Source organism: Xyrauchen texanus, chromosome 13, assembly GCF_025860055.1.
Source record: "Xyrauchen texanus isolate HMW12.3.18 chromosome 13, RBS_HiC_50CHRs, whole genome shotgun sequence".
NCBI lineage: Eukaryota > Metazoa > Chordata > Actinopteri > Cypriniformes > Catostomidae > Xyrauchen > Xyrauchen texanus.
Genome location: NC_068288.1, coordinates 44,020,614 through 44,047,284, shown reverse-complemented (window position 1 = coordinate 44,047,284; position 26,671 = coordinate 44,020,614). Strand labels below are relative to the sequence as shown.

The window sequence follows — 26,671 nt, the reverse complement described above, 5'->3', positions numbered from 1 at the left end:
TATTCCAGGCTGTTCTGGAAGAATGGAAGTTAAGTTTGAAAATCGTTTGCATTTGTGGTGTAATGTTGATTACCACAAATGGGGCCAATCCATAAACGTTAAAATGACTCACTGTTTCAAAAGTATAGCCACAAGACATAAACAATATGTGTGTAAACATGATTCAAGTCTGATAAAATCTCTTACTAACCTTTTCTGTGTAAAGTTATTTTACAACTTCGTTGCCATGATGATGTAACATCAACAAACCCTAAAATGGCTGTAAAAAATTACGATTTAAACCGCTTTACAACTCAAATAATACATGAGTTTTAACATGAATTAATGTGCTTTTATACATACAAAATTTGGCTTCATTCATTCTTTTCCATTGTAATTGTCTCACTGTCACCACGATTTTTGCTTCTTTTTTTAAGAAAAGGAGGGACGAGTCAAAATGTATTTTAGTGGTAATTAACATTATCCTATAAATGCTGTCGACTGAACTTACAGTGAGGAAAATAAGTATTTGAACACCCTGCTATTTTGCAAGTTCTCCCACTTAGAAATCATGGAGGGGTCTGAAATTGTCATCGTAGGTGCATGTCCACTGTGAGAGACATAATCTAAAAAAAAAAATCCAGAAATCACAATGTATGATTTTTTAACTATTTATTTGTATGATACAGCTGCAAATAAGTATTTGAACACCTGAGAAAATCAATGTTAATATTTGGTTCAGTAGCCTTTGTTTGCAATTACAGAGGTCAAACGTTTCCTGTAGTTATTCACCAGGTTTGCACACACTGCAGGAGGGATTTTGGCCCACTCCTCCACACAGATCTTCTCTAGATCAGTCAGGTTTCTGGGCTGTCGCTGAGAAACACGGAGTTTGAGCTCCCTCCAAAGATTCTCTATTGGGTTTAGGTCTGGAGACTGGCTAGGCCACGCCAGAACCTTGATATGCTTCTTACAGAGCCACTCCTTGGTTATCCTGGCTGTGTGCTTCGGGTCATTGTCATGTTGGAAGATCTCGCAATACATGGCCCCGGTCATCCTCTCCTTAATACAGTGCAGTCGCCCTGTCCCATGTGCAGAAAAACACCCCCAAAGCATGATGCTACCACCCCCTGCTTCACAGTAGGGATGGTGTTCTTGGGATGGTACTCATCATTCTTCTTCCTCCAAACACGGTTAGTGGAATTATGACCAAAAAGTTCTATTTTGGTCTCATCTGACCACATGACTTTCTCCCATGACTCCTCTGGATCATCCAAATGGTCATTGGCAAACTTAAGACGGGCCTTGACATGTGCTGGTTTAAGCAGGGGTACCTTCCGTGCCATGCATGATTTCAAACCATGACGTCTTCGTGTATTACCAACAGTAACCTTGGAAACGGTGGTCCCAGCTCTTTTCAGGTCATTGACCAGCTCCTCCCGTGTAGTTCTGGGCTGATTTCTCACCTTTCTTAGGATCATTGAGACCCCACGAGGTGAGATCTTGCATGGAGCCCCAGTCCGAGGGAGATTGACAGTCATGTTTAGCTTCTTCCATTTTCTAATGATTGCTCCAACAGTGGACCTTTTTTCACCAAGCTGCTTGGCAATTTCCCCGTAGCCCTTTCCAGCCTTGTGGAGGTGTGCAATTTTGTCTCTGGTGTCTTTGGACAGCTCTTTGGTCTTGGCCATGTTAGTAGTTGGATTCTTACTGATTGTATGGGGTGGACAGGTGTCTTTATGCAGCTAACGGCCTCAAACAGGTGCATCTAATTTAGGATAATAAATGGAGTGGAGGTGGACATTTTAAAGGCAGACTAACAGGTCTTTGAGGGTCAGAATTCTAGATGATAGACAGGTGTTCAAATACTTATTTGCAGCTGTATCATACAAATAAATAGTTAAAAAATCATATATTGTGATTTCTGTTTTTTTTTTTTTTAGATTATGTCTCTCACAGTAGACATGCACCTACGATGACAATTTCAGACCCCTCCATGATTTCTAAGTGGGAGAACTTGCAAAATAGCAGGGTGTTCAAATACTTATTTTCCTCACTGTAACTTGTATATTAACACAAAATATTCCTTTAATGGTCCTAAAAGTAGGCTATGATTTAATATTTGTTTTAATTGATTTGGGAGCAGGGCTGGACTTGGAAGAGAAATCGGCCCGGCCTAAAAATTGTGGGTATTTGGAGATCGCTGTCCTTTTCTGCATATTGCGGTGCTGTTTTGTGGTCCGTTCTGCATAACGCGGCGGCTCATTTTAGCTTATTGCGCCAATGTGGCCCATTTCGCGGCCGACCCACCGCACCCTTTCGGTTCTCTCGATGGCCAGTCCGCCCCTGGTCAGCCCCAAAGTGCGTCGGCCCACCGGGAAAATGTCCAGCCCTGTTTGGGGGTAAATATGACCAGGATATTTTCTTGACAAGGTTCGTAAGAATCACCTATATTTATCTTGTTGTGGAAATATTTTTGCAATGACATGCATTATGCATATGTAAAAGAGATTTCCAAGTCATTTTTGCTTAAGTAAGCATGAAATGGCATGAGTGGTTGAGATGTTTGACATACTCCAAGCATCAGATTCTGCATACACAAAAATCTGAATTTTACTATCTGGACCTTGGTATAATCTGAAACTTTTAACTCTCAACAAACAACCTCTTTCTCTCTTACTCGCTCTCTGATAAGCATTCTTGCACAAACAGTAACATGCACACAATGAACATGACAATTGTAAATACATACACATTTTATTTTCCTTGTAACTTAATTTAGCAATTAATTAAAAGTAATTTCTTTAAATGCTATGTTGGGGGACCGTATGAATCTTTCTTAGTTTAAGACCCCTGTGGTATGGTAATAATGCTGATTTCTGGTTTGAAACATGAAGTACAACACTGAAATACATTTCTTTTCATTACACTGTATAGTTAATCTAAACATAAAATTACTCAAATTTCTGGTGACAACTGTCAAGCATAAACATGTCTCCTTTTTGAACTTTTACTCAACTCTGTCGAGCACATACCGAGTGTAATGTGACCTCCTCACCACCAGAGGTCATTTGCATCTTTAATACTCTCAAAATAATCTCAATACACTCTGTCCTTCATCCAATATACTCATTATTAGATTTGAGTGCATTTTAAAGAGTTTTTTGAGAGGATATAACCACTCAGGACCTCAGCAGTTCTCTGTACGGCATGTCAAATCATGTAACCCCAGAGGCTATAATATCATTCTCAGGTTTATGAGTTTTAGTCTTTTCGTGGTGTACATAGAGCTCTTGCTGAGTGACAATGTTTCCCATTTGTTGCATGTGACAAAATCACAGAAAGATATCAATCTTGGTTCTTTTACTCGCAGGCGATTTTGCCATCAAAGCTGGAAAGCGCGATTGCAAACGCCTGCACGGCACACAGAGGATATTTATAGTCCAGAGTGAAGGCGTCATCGGCAATTCTCCCAAACTGCATCACAATGTAGTCCTCTGGAACGTAAAATCAACGTGATTTAATAGTCATTGTTAATTTGATTATTCATAGCTAATACATGGATTACTTTAGTTTAATTAGCAAAATGGAACACTAGTGCATTGCCGGTTCTAGCCTTTTGGGGGCCCAAAGCAAATATTTGTGTTCTTATAGTACTTATATTGTCTATGACAGTGTGGGGGGCCCTTGATGGATCGGGGGCCCCAAGCAACTTGCTTAGTTTGCCTATAAACTTACTGCGGGACACTAGTGTTCCTTTTTGCTAATGAAACTAAAGTAGCACCCTACTATGTAAAAAAATAAATAAAAAATAGTATGTGAAGTATGCGAAACAGTGCAATATGCAACAATAAAAATTTAAAGAGGTTGTATGCTACATTATGGTCACATGACCTCATTATAGCGTATGTTTAATTCAGCAAGTGGCATCCAAAACCAAATCCAATGGTTTTACTACAGTAACCATATCTTAACCATATTCATAGTGGAACCATAGTAATAATACTAGAAAAAGAAAACAATAGTAATTAAAATACTAATTTTGTAGTATTTTCCAAAATTTGTAGTAAAACTATAGCAACCACAAGATTAACCATGGTTAATCTATAGTAAAACCATGGTTTCCAACAAACAAACAAACATGGTTACTACAGTATTTCTATAGTAAAACCATGGTTTCCACCAAACAAACAAACAAACAAACAAACATGGTTACTACAGTATTACTATAGTAAAACCATGGTTTCCACCAAACAAACAAACAAACATGGTTACTACAGTATTTCTATAGTAAAACCATGGTTTCCACCAAACAAACAAACAAACAAACAAACATGGTTACTACAGTATTACTATAGTAAAACCATGGTTTCCACCAAACAAACAAACAAACAAACAAACAAACATGGTTACTACAGTATTACTATAGTAAAAACATGGTTTCATCCAAACAAACAAACAAACAAACATGGTTACTACAGTATTACTATAGTAAAACCATGGTTTCCACCAAACAAACAAACAAACAAACAAACATGGTTACTACAGTATTTCTATAGTAAAACCATGGTTTCCACCAAACAAACAAACAAACATGGTTACTACAGTATTACTATAGTAAAACCATGGTTTCCACCAAACAAACAAACAAACAAACAAACAAACAAACAAACATGGTTACTACATTATTACTATAGTAAAACCATGGTTTCCACCAAACAAACAAACAAACAAACAAACAAACATGGTTACTACAGTATTACTATAGTAAAACCATGGTTTCCACCAAAGAAACAAACATGGTTACTACAGTAGTACTATAGGAAAACCATGGGTTCCACCAAACAAACAAACAAACAAACATGGTTACTACAGTATTACTATAGTAAAACCATGGTTTCCACCAAACAAACAAACATGGTTACTACAGTATTACTATAGTAAAACCATGGTTTCCACCAAACAAACAAACAAACATGGTTACTACAGTATTTCTATAGTAAAACTATGGTTTCCACCAAACAAACAAACAAACATGGTTACTACAGTATTACTATAGTAAAACCATGGTTTCCACCAACCAAACAAACAAACAAACAAACATGGTTACTACAGTATTACTATAGTAAAACCATGGTTTCCACCAAACAAACAAACAAACATGGTTACTACAGTATTACTATAGTAAAACCATGGTTTCCACCAACCAAACAAACAAACAAACAAACATGGTTACTACAGTATTACTATAGTAAAACCATGGTTTCCACCAAACAAACAAACAAACAAACAAACAAACATGGTTACTACAGTATTACTATAGTAAAACCATGGTTTCCACCAAACAAACAAACAAACAAACATGGTTACTACAGTATTTCTGTAGTAAAACCATGGTTTCCACCAAACAAACAAACAAACAAACAAACATGGTTACTACAGTATTACTATAGTAAAACCATGGTTTCCACCAAACAAACAAACAAACAAACATGGTTACTACAGTATTACTATAGTAAAACCATGGTTTCCACCAAACAAACAAACAAACAAACAAACAAACATGGTTACTACAGTATTACTATAGTAAAACCATGGTTTCCACCAAAGAAACAAACATGGTTACTACAGTAGTACTATAGGAAAACCATGGGTTCCACCAAACAAACAAACAAACAAACAAACATGGTTACTACAGTATTACTATAGTAAAACCATGGTTTCCACCAAACAAACAAACAAACAAACAAACATGGTTACTACAGTATTACTATAGTAAAACCATGGTTTCCACCAAACAAACAAACAAACAAACAAACAAACATGGTTACTACAGTATTACTATAGTAAAACCATGGTTTCCACCAAAGAAACAAACATGGTTACTACAGTAGTACTATAGGAAAACCATGGGTTCCACCAAACAAACAAACAAACAAACAAACATGGTTACTACAGTATTACTATAGTAAAACCATGGTTTCCACCAAACAAACAAACAAACAAACAAACATGGTTACTACAGTATTACTATAGTAAAACCATGGTTTCCACCAAACAAACAAACAAACATGGTTACTACAGTATTACTATAGTAAAACCATGGTTTCCACCAAACAAACAAACATGGTTACTACAGTATTACTATAGTAAAACCATGGTTTCCACCAAACAAACAAACAAACAAACAAACATGGTTACTACAGTATTACTATAGTAAAACCATGGTTTCCACCAAACAAACAAACAAACATGGTTACTACAGTATTACTATAGTAAAACCATGGTTTCCACCAAACAAACAAACATGGTTACTACAGTATTACTAAAGTAAAACCATGGTTTCCACCAAACAAACAAACAATCATGGTTACTACAGTATTACTATAGTAAAACCATGGTACATTTATTAAGAAGGAATGCAAAATGATAAACAAGTAACCACGTTTTTTGGTGAAAAACATTGTTTTAATACAGTATACTGTATCCATAGTAACCATGGTTTTAGTATAGATAAAGCATGGTTAATCTACTATGGTTTTAGTACAAATAATTTTTTCCTCTATTTTTACTATGGTTTCACTATGAATATCATGGTTAAATATTGCATTAAAACCACAGTAAATACATTGCGAGGGAACGCAAACTATTTCAGATAAACATTCCCGGCCCTGTCCTCTAAAGATCTCCGAAGAGAGAAATGTAAAAAATGTGTTTGAATTACAATTCATCCCTCACACTGGAAATAGAAGGTCATTTTCAGATGAACTATTGCACACAATTTCTTCTGTTGTTTACTGCATATTTTGCCAAATGTAGTACTACAATTGGGTCATCCATGTGTTTTATGTATATAGAAAATGTGCACACTATTCATACTGCACACTATTCTGAACATGTCTTCTAGTGCTATATCAACAGCTCTACAGAGACAGCGTTGAGTTGCTCACGGTCTTTGTTATGGACAATCTGGAAGTTTTTGATGGACGACTGTGTGACTCTGCCATTGAAGTTTAACACGTGTGACGCAGTCTCTTCATTCCACACTGGCGTCTTATTGCGCAGCTCTATCAAGTTCTCCATATTTCTGTTTTGATGTTTCATGAGGAGACCGTCATTGTCCTGTTGGAAAGGAGTACATTCAGTCTGCATTTAAAATAATAATAATAATTATTATCTTTCATAGAGAAAATTAGGCCTTTTTAGGACCATTATGACATTATTTTCAGTTACAGATGCCATTGTGCAAATTCACTGTTCACAATCAGCCATGATTAAATTAATCCAAGAGTGAATATGTCCAATAACAACATGGTTACTAAAATTAAGTTAGTAATCAGCTGGCCATGTGATTCTAAAATGGCAGCCCCCATGAGGGCGCCCCTGCCCCATGTAGAATAAAACAGTCTGTGGCTCAGGTGGTAGAACGGTTTGTCCACTAATCGCAGGGTTGGTGGTTTGATCCCCTATCCACACGACTCCACATGCCCAAGTGTCCTTGGGCAAGACACTGAACCCCAAGTTGCTCCCAATGGCAGGCTAGCACCTTGCATGGCACTTACCGCTTAGGCTAAAATGCGCTATATATGTGCAGACCATTTACCTCATCTCATGTGAGTGCTCATCATTTTATACATATGTTACATATCTTAAAGTAATGAGAATTTGTGCTTAATTGTCATGCAAATCATGTCACTATGCCAAATATTTGAATGGTCATACAAACAGATTTAATTTTCTTTAAGCAAAACCGAATTTCGTAATTCGGATTTACCAGAACACAATACAGCGAATGCCAAAGCTCACTAGGAATTATTCGCTTTAGACTGTTTAATGAGCTTTACAACAATCAACAATCATTGGATATGTGGGTTTCTGTGCTTTACTTACACTACGTGGTCGTATGGGCACCCGTTCACCATCTTTGTTCATGCCGGGGACAACTATAATCATTCGTCTTGGTCCTTTCATGCCCAAAACATTTGTTTCCTAGAATCAGATACCAATGTAAAGCTAATAAATGAAGTGTCACGTATAACTTGAATGGCATTGATTAGTGCATCTCAACCAGAGCTGTTAGTGGATTTTGCCTTACGTATATAATGGCCGCTAATTCCTGTCGTGCATTAGACATGTCAGGGAGCGCTCTGTCCGGATGCATTGCATTATCGAACACTGTGAATTTAGTTCCCATCAGATTGGACCTTAAATGCAAACAACCATTAAATAGATGATGTTGTGTGGTATTTGTGTGACTGTACCATAGACTTATAGAGCTGAAATGGTGCATAACATCTTTAGATTCAAACAAAATTATAACTGATTTGAAAATGTATTTCAAAATAAGAATACGCTCATGAAAGAGCCAAACCCAGCATTGTAAAGTCCTCTTACCTCAACTTCCCGATGAAGTTTTCTCCACCTCTGGAGAGGTCAGTGGGGTCGATGGAGATCAGGTAATTTGAGGTTGTGCTCTTCTTCCTCTTCCTCCCCGCTAACAAAAATACCTTGATGTAAGACATAAAAATGCTGAAATGTTTCATTTTAAATAGAAGCGGACTGATTGTGGATTTTGCCGATGCCGATAACTAAGGTGGCAGAAAAGGCTGACAATCGATTAATCAGCTGATAGTTTTAAAAATCGATTTTAAGTCGTTTGTTACTGTGATGGGCATAAACACAGAGGTTATTAGAGTCCAGAATTAATGCAATCCATAATGCAGTTTATTGTTTAATCAATATCCTAAGAATAACCAAAAAAATATATATATTGTGCATATCATGGGACTTTTAGCAAAGAAGAAGCACAAAACACACTCAGGATTTTATCTAACATATATATTCTTCAGATAAGGTTAAATGAGGAATAAGGTTAATAATTATTATGAAGTTGGAGACATGATGTATGTGCTGACGGGAGACGTTTTTGGACGGGAGAATGTTTATTTGCATGCCCTCGCTTGAATTTGGACCACTATAGCGCCTAATCAAAATATGCATAAAAGTGAGGATAAAAATTTGGATGAATGAAAGATTTAGATACAGGAAATTCCTTTGTGATTGTTTTTCACCTCTAGAGACGGCTGTTATATTGTAGAACAAAACTATTCTATCTGTAGAATCTTCCAGAACTGGCTAAAGTGAAACAAATTGGTAACCGATATTGGTAACCGAAACAGTATTGACAAGGGAATATTCTTCTAATATTCTGCTGATATTTGCCAATTTTGCGGATGGTCATTCCCAAATAGCTCAGCATTGGCGTGCTTAAAGAGACCGATATATCGTTTTTACCGATTAATCAGTGCCGATAGTGCCGACTGCTTATTAGAACTATCGGTTATCGTCAAAATTCAGTGCTGATATTTACCAATTACCAACTTTCAGTTCTACATTATTTTATCATTGACAAAAGTCATAAATTTTTTATTTCCACATTTCAATTAATATTTTGTTATTTAGTCATGTATTTTAAATAGATAAATCAAGTGTTCTTAATGAAGCGAGAGCATGCAAAGAGTAATGCAACTAAATGGAAATGTGCCACATTGTGTCTCCAACTTCATATCTTGTGAATACTAATAATAAAAATATATATATATATATATATATACACATACACACTACCGGTCAAAAGTTTAGGGTCACTTTACTTACATTTTAGAATAATAGTAAAGCCATCAAAACTATGGAATAACATTAATGGAATAATGGGAATTATGTTGTGACTAAACAAAATCCAAAATACATCAAACTGTGATATATTTTAGCATCTTCAAAGTAGCCCCCCTTTGCCAAGAATTACTCATGAACTCTTGACATTTTCTCAAGCAACTTCTTGATGCATCATCCTGGGATGCATTTAAACAGTATTGAAGAAGTTCCCATCTATTTTGGGCACTTATTGGCTGCTTTTCTTTATTAAGTCATCCATTGCCATTTTTTTTATATATACAATTTTAGTTTGTACTTGATTTGAAACATTTAAAGGGTTAGTTCACATTTACTTACCTTCAAGCCATCCTAGGTGTATATGACTTTCTACCTTTTATGTAGTGTGTTATATAGCTGTTTGTGAATGTAAAAAAGTCGATTCTGACGATTCTGAACACCTGAAACAAGTCTTTAGTAAATCCAGACTTACTTCCTGTACTAATTTTTATAATTTGGTAACAAAAAACCTGCCTCTGGTCTTCATTGGCTGCTCGCGAACAGCTTTGACCCGCCCTCAAACACTACACTAAGCGGTAAACCAATCACAACAGGCTCTCTGAAAGGAGGAGTTTAGAATGAATGCTTTAGAACGGATCATTGAGCGAGTCATTTTTTATACTGGGAAGAAAAGGTAATGCTGCAATTTAAATTATGAGCAAATTAAAGTCTTTTTTGACCTTGGATGCTTGTAAACCTATTGTATGAGACCTGTAAAACAAAATTAGGCATGTTTAAAAATCATAATAGGTGCTCTTTAAAAAATATCCGGCTCTTCCAAGCTTTGTAATTGGAGTGAATGGTACCTTAGATTTTGAAGCCCAAAAAAGCTCATCCATCCCTCAAAAAAGTAATCCATACGGCTCCAGGGGCTTAATCAAGGCCTTCTTAAGAGAAGTGATGCGGAGCTTACGCACCGCCTACGTCATATGCCGGAACTCAATTTTACATACTGTATATATATATATATATATATATATATATATATATATATATATATATATACACACATACAGTATGTCCTTAAATCTGGTAAATATATAAAAGCTAAACTTGGTAAATACTTAAAAATAAAGCATTTTATTTGAGCCAAATCTCCATTATTTCAAAATAAGAGTCCCAAAATTCTGGTTATTATTTTGGTATCACAATAAACCACATCTGGGATTTTCTTACTTTTTTTTTCTTTTCATGCCTAATTTTTGTCTGTGTCCATCATAGATAGGAAAGACTACGATTATTATTTTTTATTAATTTAAGCCTATAAATTGATTTTAAAAACCAATCGGCCAATTAATAGTTTATCTGCCTTTTTCACCACCTTAGTTATCAATATCAGCAAAATCCACAATTGATCTGCCTCTGGTTTTAATCATTAAAATAAAATAATAAATGAATATACAGTAGTAATAAAATACAATTATTACAGAAATCAAAATACTACAGTGGCCCCCAAACATATTAAGTCAAACCTAAAAATGAATGAATGTCATTGCTTTACAAAATATCAACCAATGTGTCATTTATGTATAGATATATAGCACAAGAATTTCACCACAAATGTGTTCGTTAGGTTTAAAATAAAAAATAAAAACTTTTGAATATGACTTAAGTGTCCAAATACTCAATGGGCCACTATGACTAAATATACCTGTTGCAACTGGTCCTAATTGTACAAGTTTTTCAGAGCATAAGGAACTCAATGGACAAATACAACATCACAATACATGTCATACTTTTTTCTCGTTGTCCAGGTGCAGGTAGTATGTTGGATAAATGCCTTTGTCCATTCCTCTCTTGTCACGGGTCACTTTACACTTTACAGTGACGCCTTGTTGTGCAGGTTGAAGTACAAACTCCTCCAGGTTGTCAAACTCGATGATGGGAGAAGGTGCCCTTTCCTCCTTTTCAAGAATAACAGAGGATAGAGGATCAGAAGAAAAAATTACCATGGTAACCGTATAGTTTCCACCAAAATACCTTGGTTACAAAATATAGTATTTTACAGTTACTACATTGTCAGTGCCACTTAGTGCCACTTTTGTAGTCAATATTACCATGTTTCACAGTTTTAGTACCAATAACAATAATATCTGTGGTATTTTGGTGGACTGTGTTTACCATCCAATACAACTTTAATTATATAAGTAGCACATTTAAAGTGCTTCACAGTTAAAATACATATAAAGGTACAGTACATGTTTTTTAATTTCAACAGGAGTGTTTGGAAAAATAGTACTCCGAAGGGATGTGTAGACTTAAAACATTTTTTGTTTAGATTTGTTTACATTTTTTTAATCCTTTACAAGGATAAATTGTAATGATCTGGTAACACTTCACAATAAGGTTCCATTAGTTAACATTAACTAACAATGAACATACTTTTACAGCATTTATGAGTCTTGGTTAATGTTAATTTCAACATATACATTTTTTAAAATCAAAAGTTGTATAAGTTAAGATTGGTTAATGCTCTATGAACTAAAAAGGACTGACAACGAACAATTGTATTTTTATTAACTAACATTATACCATGGTCTGGGTGAATACTCGATTCTGATTGGCTGCAGGGTGTCCGTTAAAAAGTGATAGAGGACACCTAGTAAAGTTGTTCTGGTGAAACTGCCTGTTTACCATTCGAAATTAATAAATAAATGCGCTGCCTACAACAGCTGTGAGTAACCATAGCAACAGGCAGTCAAAGTATCCGTTAACAATTTGCTCTATCAAAACAAACGTCTAACGTTAGTTAGATATTACATAGCCTACTAATACAACAATGAGCGACTTCGTTATTTCTTTTAACATTTATGGAGAATATGACAACTTTGACGACTGGGATGCTGCTGAAGAAAGAAAAAATGTAAATAAAATGGAGAAACGACACAAAGAGATAACACCGGGAGAATTGAATCATGGGTCTTTCGAAGGTCTACACTAACCACAGCCTCCAAAGCACCGCTGTAGGTCGACTCTCCGATGCTGGACTGGAGAGCCGTCAAATAATGTCGGTGACAGGCCATCGATGCGAGAGCAGTCTGCGGGCTTACTGGGCTCCGTCAGTCCGTGAGAGACGAAGCTGGAGCAACGTAGCCTACTGTCTGCATCAAGTGCCCATCATGGGCAGTACCCAGCTTTTGTGGATCCTCCTTCAAAGGCCCCTATGTCTGACTGGCCGACTTTTTCAAATTGCACTATAAATGGAAACGTTGAAATTAATTGTAAATTAAAAAGCTAGCATGTAGGCAAATGACCCTCTCTTTGAATTTATTGCCCTCTATAAGCGCAAATCGCTGGAGCGCAGAACTAATTGTTTTTTTGTTTGATTGTTGTTTGATTAATTGTTTTATGTGTAATCAAAAAATAACTATGCCTACCTTTGTGTTTCATGAAAAAAAATGCATTTTTGAACCTGAAGGGTTCTACAAGCTGAGCGGACTATAAATATCTCCGGTTGCTAAATAAACCGTCAGGCAAGTTATTATTTGTAAAAACTAGATTTAGCCTAATTAAAATATAAAGTAATGTTTTAAAAATGTTTTATTTGGCAAGTGACCATGGTATAAGCGGGTTAATGCCCTCCGAGGTGTCCATTGTCAGGTTTTAATGGCCTTCGGCGGAGGCAACCGTCCTCTGCTATGCGTCGGCCGGTTCACACCTCGCCGTCGTCCATTAAAACCTGACAATGGACACCTCGTCAGGCATTAACCCTTACTTAATGAATAGATTAATAAATGCTGTTAAAATAAATATATTGATAATTGTTTGTTCATGATTGCTAATGCATTAAAGTCTAATGTTAATGTATGGAAACTTATTGTAAAGTGTTACCAGTGATATTTAGGGTATTTATTGATTAACAATCTTAATGTTAAGCTAAAGTCATCAAATCATTTTGATTGATAAAATAAAATATTTATATTTGAATAGTTCATTTAATTTCTGTTACACATTACACAATTCAATTTGATGGAATTTTGTTATGAAATGCAAATGCGTAAATCTTAAAAATGGGCTAAAATATTATATAAGTGATGTTTATACTTTTTATATTTATAGATTTCCAGGTGCATATAAATCTGCCTCATGATACCAGATAAACCAGTATTTCCCAAACATATTTTTGTTTTACTGTAGTTTTAAAATACAGAATTCTTTAAAACGAAATGAACATACCTTCTTGCTTTTTTTCCCCTTTCCCTTTTTCTTCTTCTGTGCCACGTCTGAATCTGATTCTTCACTCTCTTCTGCTTTAGCAGAACCTGAGAAGAAGCAACATTCAATTAGACACGGATATTGTCAGTTACAATAGACACAGCTATAAGAAATTCACAGGTGAAATCATTCAGTTTAATATTCAATTAAATGATTTACAACAGGACTCACTCTTGGAGGTTTTGGTCTTTTTGTCCTTGTCTTTGTCTCCTCCGGTCTGGAACATGGACGCTGGATTTGAGCTGCTTTTCTTCTTCGTCTTGCTGCTTTTAGTTTCTGGTTCGCTCTCATCCTCACTCTCAGATTTGGCAGCTGTGTCAAAAGCAACAAAAGCATGTTTAGTTCATTCTGAATGATAAATTAGACATGGGTAGTGACATTTCAAGCAGTTTCAGCAGTGTTTTGCACTGTGACATGCTATAATTGAGCTGTGGCTCAGGTGGTAGAGCGGGTCGGCCACTAATCGCAGGGTTGGTGGTTTGATTCCCAGCCCACATGACTCCACATGACACTGAACCCTAAGTTGCTCCCAATGGCAGGCTAGCACCTTGCATGGCAGCTCTGCCACCATTGGTGTGTGAATGGGTGAATGAGTCAGTGTAAAGCGCTTTGAATACCGCTAAGGATAAAAAAGCGGTAAATAAGTGCAGACCATTTACATTTATGCATTTGGTAGATGCGTTTATCCAAAGCGACTTACAGTGCACTTATTACAGGGACAATCCCCCCGGAGCAACCTTGAGGCAAGTATCTTACTCAAGGACATGATGGTGGTGGTCGTGGGGATCAAACCAGTGACCTTCTGATTAACAGTTATGTGCTTTAGCCCACTACACCACCACACGTCTCTTCTAAATATATAACAATTTTTTTAAATCAAATCTTCTATATAGAAAAGCTATCTTAAGCCATTACATTGCATCCCTCATATTTAACAGATTTAGCAAGCATTAGGCAATCTCCAGAAAAGGGCATAAATATGAATTAAATAATAACAATATGTGTGCGGGCCGTTCTTTCAGCCTACCTTTCTTTTTACTCCTGGTTTCCGGCTTGTCTCCATTTATCTGAAACATGGAGACTGGCTCCTTCTTCTTGGCTTTTGATTTTCCTTTACTGTCTGTGTCCTCTTTAACATCTTAATGTTCACAGTAAGCAACAAAACGTTAAACAAATCAATACAGAGATGTAGAGAGCCTTTACTGTTGAGACTGGCAAAAGCTCCCATAATAGATATGATTAAAGACCCCATGAAATGTCTTGATGAGTGGGGGTTGGGGGTCACTTTTAGAAATCACTAAATTATTCTTTGGTTCTGGCTGAGTGGACCAATGTTTGAAAGGTTTGACATGCTGATGAGATTCAGAATGTGTCCAACGTTTGGTTGAATCATCTATTGAATAAGGAAGTTGGGGCAGGGCATATTGAAGGGTTTCAGGAGTACACTAGCACATAGATCGGCTCATAAGTTATCAGACATGGACTAACAGCCACAAAACTCCAGTTTGTATCTCATTGGGTCTTTAATAACTCAATAAAAGAGTCTGAATAGAGATTTATTACAGAATGATAGCTGTGAAGTGGGTCACGCTTACCTTTAGATTTAGACTTCTTGTCTTTCTCCTTTTCTTTTCCATCACAACTTTCCTTTGAAGACTTTTTTTTCGTCTTCTTCTGAGGCGTGCTCTCCCCATCATCCTCTTCATCATCGTCGTCTTCTGGAGAGCCTGCTTTCATAACAAAGACGTTTAGGCCTAGTCCACACTAATACCTTTTCGTTTGAAAAAGCATCTTTTTCTCCCGTTTTGGCCTTCCGTCCACACTGAGACGGCGTTTTTGTCCGCAAGCTTTTTGAAAACGCACTCCAAAGTGCGATAAATTTGAAAACTGCGTTTTCGCGTTGTAGCGTGGGCTGTGAAAACGGATGCTTTGGAAAACGATGATGCATTTTTAGTCATGTGATCTATCCAACCAAAACAATCAAGATGGCGGCCCGTGTTATAGCGGCGCTGTTGTGCCTGATACTCACTTTGATAGCGTTGTTAAAAAATAAATGTCACTTTGTACAACCTTCACATTGCGTTCCTTCAAAGGCGAAGGGAAGTTTACTCGGAGTAGTTGTCCGTCGTTCTTGTTAGCAATGGTTACCTCTAAAGAAAGACATGCAGCCATCCTCACTTTGCATTAATATGGCCTCACATGCAAGGAAATTGCTGCAAAGAATATTGCACCTGAAAGATCCATTTACCGGATCATCAAGAACTTCAAGGAGAGAGGATCAACTGCAGTGAAGAAGGCTTCAGGACATCCCAGAGTGTCCAGCAAGCACCTGGACCGTCTCCTCCTGAGGAGTCAACGTAATTGCGTTTCAGAACGTACATACAGCGGGGATTTTCCGCATCCGCAGTGACAGCGATTTAAGCATTTTCATACGTTTCAGTGTGGACGAGCAACTTTTGGAAAACGCTTGAAAACATTAGTGTGGACGGAGAGCGTTTTGAAACTAAAATGCCATTTTCAAATGTATCCGGATTAATGTAGACGTAGCCTTAGTGCTTAGTTACACTAGTCTATCAATATCAAATATGGTACATGCTATTTTTGGCATGCTGTATTGAAAAATATCACAAATTAGATTTTTTAGTGTCGTAATGTGGTTTATCTTAAAGACAGCAGTGACATCAGTGGACAGAAAATGCAGACATTAAAGGTCTTTTTCTTAACAATGTCTCAAAATGTGCTCAGATTTGCCAAGAGACCAAAGTCCACAATCAAAAGTGAGAGATTTCACTATGAACTTCCAAGCCTGAATGATCTGTGCAATGCTATTCAAATATAATATTTATTGCTCTTGTTGTATGTCAACATTTGTCTCAACTGCATTTTTATGTGACAATATTGTGAAGTAATAACTGTCAACTCTGAGATCAAAATATGGGATTTTAATTGTGCCACTTACTCTTCTTTTTCTTTGGAGCGGTTTTAGCTTTCTTTTTGGATTCTTTGTCCTTCTCTGGCGATTCCTTCTCTTTCTCTACTTTCTTCTTCTTCACTTTCTCTGCATCTGTGAGGAAGTTTTGTAATGGAGGTTTTTGTGAGAGCTGTGTAAATATTTCCGCGTGTATACATTGACATATTGTATGAACTCTCTGTCGTACTTTGAGTGGCTGGTCTGCTCTCGGCCGATAGATCTCGATTCTTCTTACTCTTTGTATTTTTGGGTTTGGCTTCAGTTCCGTTGGTCTCTGCTGTTGAAGACTCCGACTTCTTTTTGGGCTTCTAAAATAATCTGATGTGCACAAACATAAAATTATGTTATTTTAATTATTTGAGGATGGATTAAATGAATGCGTGATGGCGAGTGGCTAGGAAAAATATAAGAAAACTAACAGTGAAACACTGAATGCAATATATTTTACATTGAAAAATGAAAACAAAAGTTATATAACTCACCAGTTGGGGAGCAAGTGAAAGGAACAAAGATAAAAACAACAACATATATTAATATCAAGATAATCTGCTTCATTTTCATACAAGATCAGTTTCATATAGAGTATATACAGCCATGGCCAAAAGTATTGGCAGTGACATACATTTTGTTTTTTGCAAAGTTTGCTGCTTCAATATTTGTAGATAATGTTTTCACAGGTTTCTATGGTATACTGGAAAACAATGATAAGCGTTTCATAAGTTTTAAAGGCTTTTATTGGTAAAAACATTCAGAATATTGATGAAGAGTCAATATTTACAGTGCTGACCCTTGTTCTTCAAAACCTCTGCAATTCGCTCTGGCATGCTGGATATCAGCTTCTGGGCCAAATCCTGACTGATGATCCATTCTTGCATTATTAGTGCTCGGATTTGATCACAATTTGTGGGCTTCTGCTTGTCCACTCGCCTTGACCACAGGTTCTCTATGGGATTAAGATCCGGGGAGTTGCCTGGCCACGGATCCAAAATTTCAATGTAATGATCTCAGAGCCACTTCATTATCACTCTTGCCTTGTGACATGGTGCTCCATCATGCTGGAAAATGCTCGGATCATCACCAAATTGCTCCTGGATCGTTGGGAGAAGTTGCTCTTGCAGGACGTTTTGATACCATTCTTTATTCATGGCAGTGTTTTGGGCAGAATTGTGAGCGAGCCCACTCCCTGTGATGAAAAGCAACCCCGCACATGGATGGTCTCAGGATGCTTCACTGTTGGCACGACACAGGACTCAAGGTAGCGTTCACCTTTTCTTCTCCGGACTATCGATTTTCCAGATGTCCCAAATAGTCAGAAAGGGGGCTTCATCAGAGAAAATATCTTTGCACCAGTCTTCTGCTGTCCAATCCTTGTACTTCCTGCAGAATTTCAGTCTACCCTTGATGTTTTTTCTTGGAGAGAAGTAGCTTCTTTGCTGCCCTTCTTGACACCAGGCCATTGTCCAAAAGTCTTCGCCTCACTGTGCGTGCAGATGCACTCACACCAACCTGCGGCCAATATTGAGCACTGCACTGGTGGTGACATGATTCCGTAGCTGACTCCTCAGGAGGAGACGGTCCAGGTGCTTGCTGGACACTCTGGGACGTCCTGAAGCCTTCTTCACTGCAGTTGAACCTCTCTCCTTGAAGTTCTTGATGAGCCGGTAAATGGATCTTTCAGGTACAATATTCTTTGCAGCAATTTCCTTGCATGTGAGACCATTTTAATGCCAAGTGAGGATGGCTGCACGTCTTTCTTTAGAGGTAACCATTGCTAACAAAAACACAATGATTGGAAGCACTTCTTCCCTCCTTTTATAGCAATCAGTTTGCTCTTATAATCCAATCAGAATGATAGAGTGATTTCACCTGACTAGTACTCGTTCACACTTTCCCAGATGCTGCTGATATGATTAGTGAAATTATGTTGCCTGGTCATTTTGTGCCAAGACCAAAAAAACAGTGAAATTTGGCATATATATATTTATTATTTTCATTCAGCTTCCTTCTAATTAGATAATAAATATATGAACGATAAATCTGAACCACAAAAACTGAGTTTTCAGTTGCAATTGCATCCAAAACACCATTCGAGCAATAATTTTTATGAAGCCTGTATATATTTCATGCCTTATTAATTTTTAATAAGCTGTTCATAATGCCTTATATAGTAATACACATTGTAATCTGTTACACATTCACAGTTACACTTTGTATAGCACATGAAATGGTGTCGATCAGATTTTTAATGCCTAACACTCTTCAAAGTCATGGAAACACATTGCATTACCCAACAATGTTTTTCTTTGTGCTCGGTATTTAATAAACATGGAACTGTGGGTCTAAGTTGGCATGTCTGTAAACTTTTAGAAAAGCTTATTTGTACACTTTCAGAAATGCCCAGTCTTACATTATCCACCCGCCTTTTCACCCTCTGAAAAGTGAGGCACTGTGTCAGAGAGTCTATGTGTGAGCGTGAGTGCATGTGTGATCTAATTAAGACACAGTCAGAACAAGGCTATAAATACCATCACCTCAGACAATCCCCATCAACAGGTGTGAGGAAAAACACAGACACTAATTCAACCAAGAGATAAACGTTTACAAAAGACATATTTCAGGCCACAGATAATCTGATGCTAAAAATTTTAACATCTGCACTGTTGCATCATGCATTTATACATCATCTTTTTAACAGCGGTGGAAAAAGTACTCAATTTCCACACTTAAGTAAAAGTACAGATACCACACAAACGTATTACTTAAGTAAAAGTCATCCATTGAAAATTTACTTAGTACAGGTAAATAGTACCTGCTTTTAAAGTATCAAAAAGTAAAAGTACCACAAATTCAAATCCATTCATCTTTTAAAATACGACCCAAATGTGATCTATATGTTGTTATTTTTAAAGCTATATAATTGAGTCTCATATGCAGGGCCGGTCAACCCAATAGGCGACATAGGCATGTGCCTAGGGGGCGCAGCGGGTGCCAATCCATCGTTCCAATTTTAGCATGTGTCCAATCTGTGTCGAACAAAATGCACCCTGTGCGTTCCGATAGCGTGTTGTGGTGCCCTCCACGGAACATATAGATAGTGAACTATATGCCTTACTGCCATACTACTCTTACTGTTTCTGTCATATCTGTGTTTGGCAAAAACAGTGAGAGAAGTATGGATAGCATGCCATTGTGAACACAACCATGGACTTGCAAGCACGGGGCTGGTGAATTGGAGCGATGCCCGATGGACGCGTGTTTGGACGCGTGTTTTGAATAGGTTCTTCTCATTGAATTTATCTAAAAGTGCAGGCTGAATTGATTGAAGCACTTTGTCAAGCAGTAAAACATGCTTTAGAAGACAGAAGACAAAAACAATGCTGAATGAAGTGGATATTTACTTGCAATTCATTGAAACAAAACCTGCAGCTGAATTCAATCGTCACATGCAAGTGCAGTCTGTGAACGATCGTCTACTACAGGTAAAGATATTTTCTAAATAAAAGTGTAGCAAAACACTAACATTACACGAAAGCTCTTAAAAGTACCAAAAATGACAAAGCCAATACCATGTTTATTGGACATGTTCCTTTGAGTTGCCTACCATATAAATACCATAATATTGGAATGCCAAAGAGGCGTAGTGACTCAGTTGCCTCCAGGTCTGAGACCGTCAATCCGCACATCTTTTCAAGTGGCTTGTTGAGCACGTTACCGTGGAGACCTACACTGTAAAAAATGTCCGTAAAATTAACTTTGAAATGCTGTAAAATAGCTACATGGAAATACCGTAAACGAGAATACAATTGAACATTGTTAACTTAACAATAATATCTTGTAAATTAAAGGAAACATTGTTAACTTAACAGTAATATTTTGTAAACAAGTAAATCAAATATATCTGTTAATTTTACAGTAAAACTATGATTATAAAAACATATATTTTGGTAGAAATGATCTATTTCTGTAAATTGTACAGACTAAAATTGTATATTCAATTACGTTTAAAAGACAAGAGCATAATGTTAAAATGACATTTTAATTGTTTTTAACTTAACAATAATATGTTGTAAATTAAATGAAACATAGTTAACTTAACAGTAATATTTTGTAAACAAGTAAATCAATTATATCTGTTAATTTTACAGTAAAACTATGATTATAAAACTATATATTTTTGCAGAAATGATCTATTGAACCATCTAGCAGGCCGCATCCGCCCGATGGATGACTTACTCCTAACCAATATTTTCTATGTCTATGAAAACTATTTTATAAAACTTGGTACAAAGTAAATTTTCATGTTGAATAAAGTCAATTAATTTAAATTCTATTTTTGATTTAAACAAAAATATATAGATTTAATCAAAACAAAACTTCTCGCTTAAGAAATATGTATTAGAAATTATTTGTTTTCTCCAATCAAATATATAAAAGTTAAATAGAAATTATTAAATTTTAAACAAACAAAAATATATGGATTTAATAAAACATGTTTCCCATCAAGGAACATTGCTTCCCATCAGGGAACATTGCTTAATATTTGATCTGATCCAAAATCTAATAAATAAAAAAGACAAATAATTTACATTGCATAAAGATTTTACTTATTTCCACACATCCACAATTTCAGTGCTCAAGTGTCATATTTTAACTTCAAGGGCTGGCAAATATTGACCTTGTAAAACAACAGCCTTTTCAAGAATTTCACTATCTCCAGCTAGTCCATGACCGAACCGAACCGTCCAAACCGCCTAGGGCGAGGAGCTGGACGGTGGTTGGCGGACGAGTGCGCAGGCCCCCGACATTTTTGGGGGTCCGGCCAAGACGCCACGACCCCCTCCCCCGTTGACCGCTCCCAGGCCCACCGCCCTGAAGTCCGAGGCCCCCGAAGCAGTTCTGCCTTCGTCCACCAAGTGGCGCCACTTGCCCCACGTCCCACCAACCCACTATTTGTCCAATAACCCACTATATTTACCAAACGTCCCGTGGACCCCCCACCCCCCACCCACCCACTCCCTCCCAGGCCACGCCCCCGTCCCACGAACCTACTATTTGTCCAATAACCCACTGTATTTACCAAACGTCCCGTGGACCCACCCCACCCCCACCCACCCACTCCCAGGCCACGCCCCCGTCCCACGAACCCACTGTTTGTCCAATAACCCACTATATATTTTTTTAAGTTTTTCCGCCGTTCATTCAACATGCTGCAATTGGACGCGTTCCCACCGGCAATCTATTGAATGGGGATTCGGGTAGTTTATTTGATAGACATTTGAATTAAAGTTCCTGTCGTGATAAAAACTATTTTACCGCACTCAGCAGGCCCCCCCGGGGTCCGTAGGACCAAGCGCCGTCAAAAATTCCACTGTCCACGGGCCACTTATCAGCGTAGCGGGTTGGCGGACGAGCGTCCCTTTTTCGACCTTTCAACCCCTGAACGAAGTCGTGGGTCCACCAAACTTTTCCGCCCGCACCAGGGGGCTGTGGCGAGACGGAAAACGTCGCCCCCCGGTCGATAGGCCATTGCGAAGCGTGTCCACGAAACCACTATAGCAAATACATTCATTTAATGGGCGAGTGGGATTTTGACAGAAAGGTCCCAGGGGCCCCAAATTCAGCAAGCTGACCCCTGGGCCCTACCCGAGCGACATACGGAAAGTGCCGGGCTCTTGAGCGAAGGCAAAATTTTTCACTAACCCTAACCCTTTTTAATTTTTTTTTATCATTTATTTATAAACTTTTTCAAGGCTTTAACAGAAAGCTTCATACAATTAAAGTTAGAATTTTCCCCCATTATAACCCTTCCGCCAAAATAATTAACCATACATTACGTACAAGATAAGACAACAATAGAAGTAATAATCACAATAAAAAAATAAAATAAAAAATAAAAATAAAAACCTAGACACATACATAGCCAATAATAAAATGTCTGACATATTCGTGGTCCGTACAATTATAAAACAAAACCACATTTGGTGATCATATTTAACATTGATCATTAACACTAACCCTAACCCTAACTTTTTCAGCCATGAAATTTGACCAGGTGTAACTGGAAAAGTAAGCCGAGTTGGGACTCCATACTCGGGGTGTGTGGGGACCACTAGGAGACCCCCTGTGCCCAGAGTATGGGGCCCCAACTCGACTCTGTTCCAGAGATATAACAGCTTGATTTTTAATATTTGACCAGGTGTAACTGGAAAAGTAAGCCGAGTTGGGACTCCATACTCGGGGTGTGTGGGGACCACTAGGAGGCACCCGTGTGCCCAGAGTATGGGGCCCCAACTCGGATTGGTTCCAGAGATAGGCCAGCTTGAAATTTAAACTTGTGGGGATTTTGTGAAAAAAACTTTTTACGGTTTATCGAACAAAAAGTGGGTTCGTCGGAAGGGGGCGATGCTTGGGAGTTGTAATTGGGGGAGGTCAACCTGACATTTAAAAACTATAGTTGGTTATTGGACAAATAGTGGTTCTGTATTACTCAGCCGCCACCAACTGGGCTGGAGTGTCTATTATTACGAGAATACTTTATGTGCGCAAAAACAAACAAAAACAACGACTTTATTCCACTATTCATTTCCTTCTCTCTGGGCCTCTAGTTGGTTCACGTAGTGTTTTTGCGCTGAGCATCTGTGTTACACGTGATCACGCATCACACACATGACCAGCGTCGGCCAATAGTGAGCCTACGTGGTGACGCGCAACCAGGCCCGCCGACAGGGGGGGACAAACGGGTCTGTTGTCCCGGGCCCAGGGTAGGGGGGGGGCCCAGAACTGGGCCCTCATTAAATTATGGAATAATTGTTAAAAAAATAAATAAAATAGGCATATTTGTGGAAAAAATATCTAGTATTTGAGTTACATAAAAGCTTTTTATTTGTTTTCTTCCTAATTGTCCTTGAAATAGTGGTCAAGTCCCCCTCCCTCCCCCAAAACAAAAATGGTTTGGCCACTGATCAAAATTTGATGTTGTCATTTGATTTGAAGTACTACTAGATATATCTATGGAGATGATAAATAAAAAGCCGGCTGAAATGCGTCACTGTCGGCATCGGTGAACAGATAATGGGCCAGATCCGAGTCTATTTTTGCTCATGCTTAATTAAAAGTGAAAGCACACTTTTGATGGACAAAAAATAAATATGATTTCACACAAAAAGTGCCCAAAATGCACAGATTTTGCATGTCTAGTGTGTTTTAACAAGAACTGCAGTAGGCTATGTCAGAAAAGAAAATGAAGACGTTTATAGAAAATGTACCCATTTAAACGTGTTTTTATTATTCAGTTTGGGTAAAAGTATATGGTGTTTTATAAAAATAAATAAAAATGGAAGTCTGCTGTAAAGTGGTTAGAAAAACGGAATTCTGATCTAAAATCAGAATTGGCCTAGAAAATTGTAATTGGTGGAGGAACTGGAGAGGAAGAGCAGAGGAGAGGAAGAGCAGAGGAGAGGAAGAGCAGAGGAGAGGAACAGGAGAGGAAGAGCAAGGGAAAAGGAGAGATCTGGGCGTGGGGGGGCCCATCTAAGATTATCTTGTCCCGGGCCCAGGCAAGACTGTCAGCTGGCCTGCGCGCAACACAGACGCGCAGCGCAAAAACACTACGTGAACCACAGCTCTTTTTAAATATTTAGTCACTTTTAAGAAGCCAGCTTGGGGGCATCTCAGTGTATCCTGGAAATAATCACTGGGAGGAATGATGAGGTGAGATTTGTAGTCAAATAATTAAAACTCAGATATCACACACCAATATCTGAGTTTGAATTATTCTGAAATATTGATTATTACCTCATTTGTCATGTGTGGACTATATTCCATAGGGTTGCACAGCATCCCTCTGCTTAGACAGTGACATCACTATTTTGGATTTACCTTTAGTACAAAGTGTGTGTATGTGTAAAGCTATGTTGACTTATGTTATTCATACAAAACCTACTCACAAATAAACATCAAAAACAAAGCCGGCTGCAATGAATTTCTGTGCAAAACAGCTTTTCTACAAACACTTCCACACAAGAACATTGTTATCACACAAGAACATTTTGATAGAAAACAAAAAATATTTAAAGTTTTAAATATATACTGTAGATAAAATTAGAATAAATAAAATGGAAATGTCTACATACAGTCCACTATTACTACTGTAAACTTTGCAAATAGGACATCAGCCCCTTCAAGTCTTAAATGAACAATAACAAAGTGGGCTGCAATGAATGTCTGCAAAACAGCTTTTAGTGAAACATTTCTATACAAGAACAGTATCACAAAAGAACATTTTGATAGATAACAAAACATTTTTAAAGTATTAGACATATACTGTATATAAAATTACAATAAATAAATGTCCACTATTACTACCGGTACTATAACTACTGTAAACTTGGCACTGAGACAGAAGCACTTGCAAGGGTTTTTTTTTGTTTTCTTTTGTTAGTTTTTTTAACTGGAGTTAGCATGTGACGGCAGCGTGCACAAGTCATGCCTCCGCTCCTACCCAATGACAGAGGCACGCAGGGTTTTTTTCCACTGGAGTACTCACGTGAAGGATGCGTGCACAACTGCGTGATCAGCGTTATCTCATGCTAACACCATGTGCAAAGCTCGTGGTCGAAACTCTGGTTGCTGATTGGTGCAGTGGCTGTACGAACGCTAACGGTTTTCAAACTTTTTCCACAGTCAAACTTTTCTAGAAAGAAGAAGAAACTTTGCTGGAAGAAACATGATTGCCTGCACTTATGGCGGATGAAGTAAGTGGAAAAACACATAGCGAGCGATACAAAATAAGTGTGTCTTTGATATATAGCGTGTAGAAGTTATTTTAGGTCGGTGGGCGTCCACTATGTCGTGTTGAATTCGGATTTTCTTAGTCCGGATTTTTCAACGCCATGATGTAGCTGAAGTGGTTAATTAAGTTATGTGTAGAGTCTAACGTTAATGTCTTCAAGCATAAGTTATTTCCAACCTCAGCTAAAATGATTGCCTGACGCTATTACTGCAAAACAACCAATTGTGCATGGTAAAATTGTGTGGATTGATGATTTGTTTAAAGTAGCGTTACGTTTGTTCCGTTGGCCTGGTCCTTGTGCTGGGTAATTAGCATCAGTGGTAGTTAGCAAGTGGTCTAACTTATGGCAAGAAATTGTTTGTAACCTGGACAAAAAATGATTTCTTGTCGTTTTTGTAGTAAAACGTGTGCAACATTAAAGGGTTATGTGTTGCACTGCAAAGTTCATAGGACTGAACCACGCTGCGTGTATAAATGTGAGGGTACTGGTTGCAGGCAGACATTTTGCACATACTCCGCTTTTAAGGCTCATTTCTATCGAAAGCACAATGTGTGTACATTTGCTAGATCCAGCAATGCGGCCATTGTCACACATTTTTGTTGTGCTATGTCATTGTGTAGGCACCAGTTTCAGACTGTGAAAGAACTGATAATGCATTTAAATGAGCATATAGCAGAGGGAAGATCTGTGGCATGTCCAGTGACTGGCTGTCATAGTGCATTCACGTTGAAATCATCATTTAAGGCACACATGTCCAGAAAACATAGAGAATGTTCAGTCAATAACATCAGTGACGCGTTCAAAGAAAATACACCACAGTCTCCTCTCACAACACATGAGGATTCTTTTAACAGCTCTGGCCTAGATGATGCAGATGAAAACACTGACTTGCCACCGAATTTCAGTGAAATCTTTCTTAGAAATGTTTGTTTGTTGTATCTGAAATTGCAAGGGAGCTCCTCATTCCAGCTTCAACAATACAGCTTATTGTTGAAGAGATGCA

At 37.7% G+C, this 26,671-nt stretch overlaps 1 protein-coding gene across 1 annotated transcript; it reads right to left on the bottom strand.

Moving 5' to 3' along the window:
- Positions 1-2,735: 2,735 nt before the first annotated feature.
- Positions 2,736-15,601, bottom strand: LOC127654453 (tubby-related protein 1-like). Its single transcript, XM_052141660.1, has 10 exons — positions 15,501-15,601; positions 14,933-15,043; positions 14,077-14,217; positions 13,867-13,952; positions 11,427-11,594; positions 8,374-8,486; positions 8,075-8,183; positions 7,870-7,968; positions 6,930-7,101; positions 2,736-3,476 (listed from the first exon to the last, which is right to left on the bottom strand). The coding sequence occupies exons 2-10, from the start codon at positions 14,979-14,981 to the stop codon at positions 3,343-3,345; spliced, it is 1,071 nt and encodes a 356-aa protein (XP_051997620.1). The 5' UTR covers positions 14,982-15,043; positions 15,501-15,601; the 3' UTR covers positions 2,736-3,342.
- Positions 15,602-26,671: the final 11,070 nt, after the last annotated feature.

Excerpts from the sequence above, each read along its gene's own strand:
- LOC127654453 (XM_052141660.1), bottom strand. The coding sequence starts at position 14,981 with ATGTTTCAGATAAATGGAGACAAGCCGGAAACCAGGAGTAAAAAGAAA. Across the intron at positions 13,953-14,076 it reads AAAGACCAAAACCTCCAAGA|GTTCTGCTAAAGCAGAAGAG; the intron begins GTGAGTCCTGTT and ends GCTTCTTCTCAG. Across the intron at positions 3,477-6,929 it reads GATTGTCCATAACAAAGACC|AGGACTACATTGTGATGCAG; the intron begins GTGAGCAACTCA and ends TTTACGTTCCAG.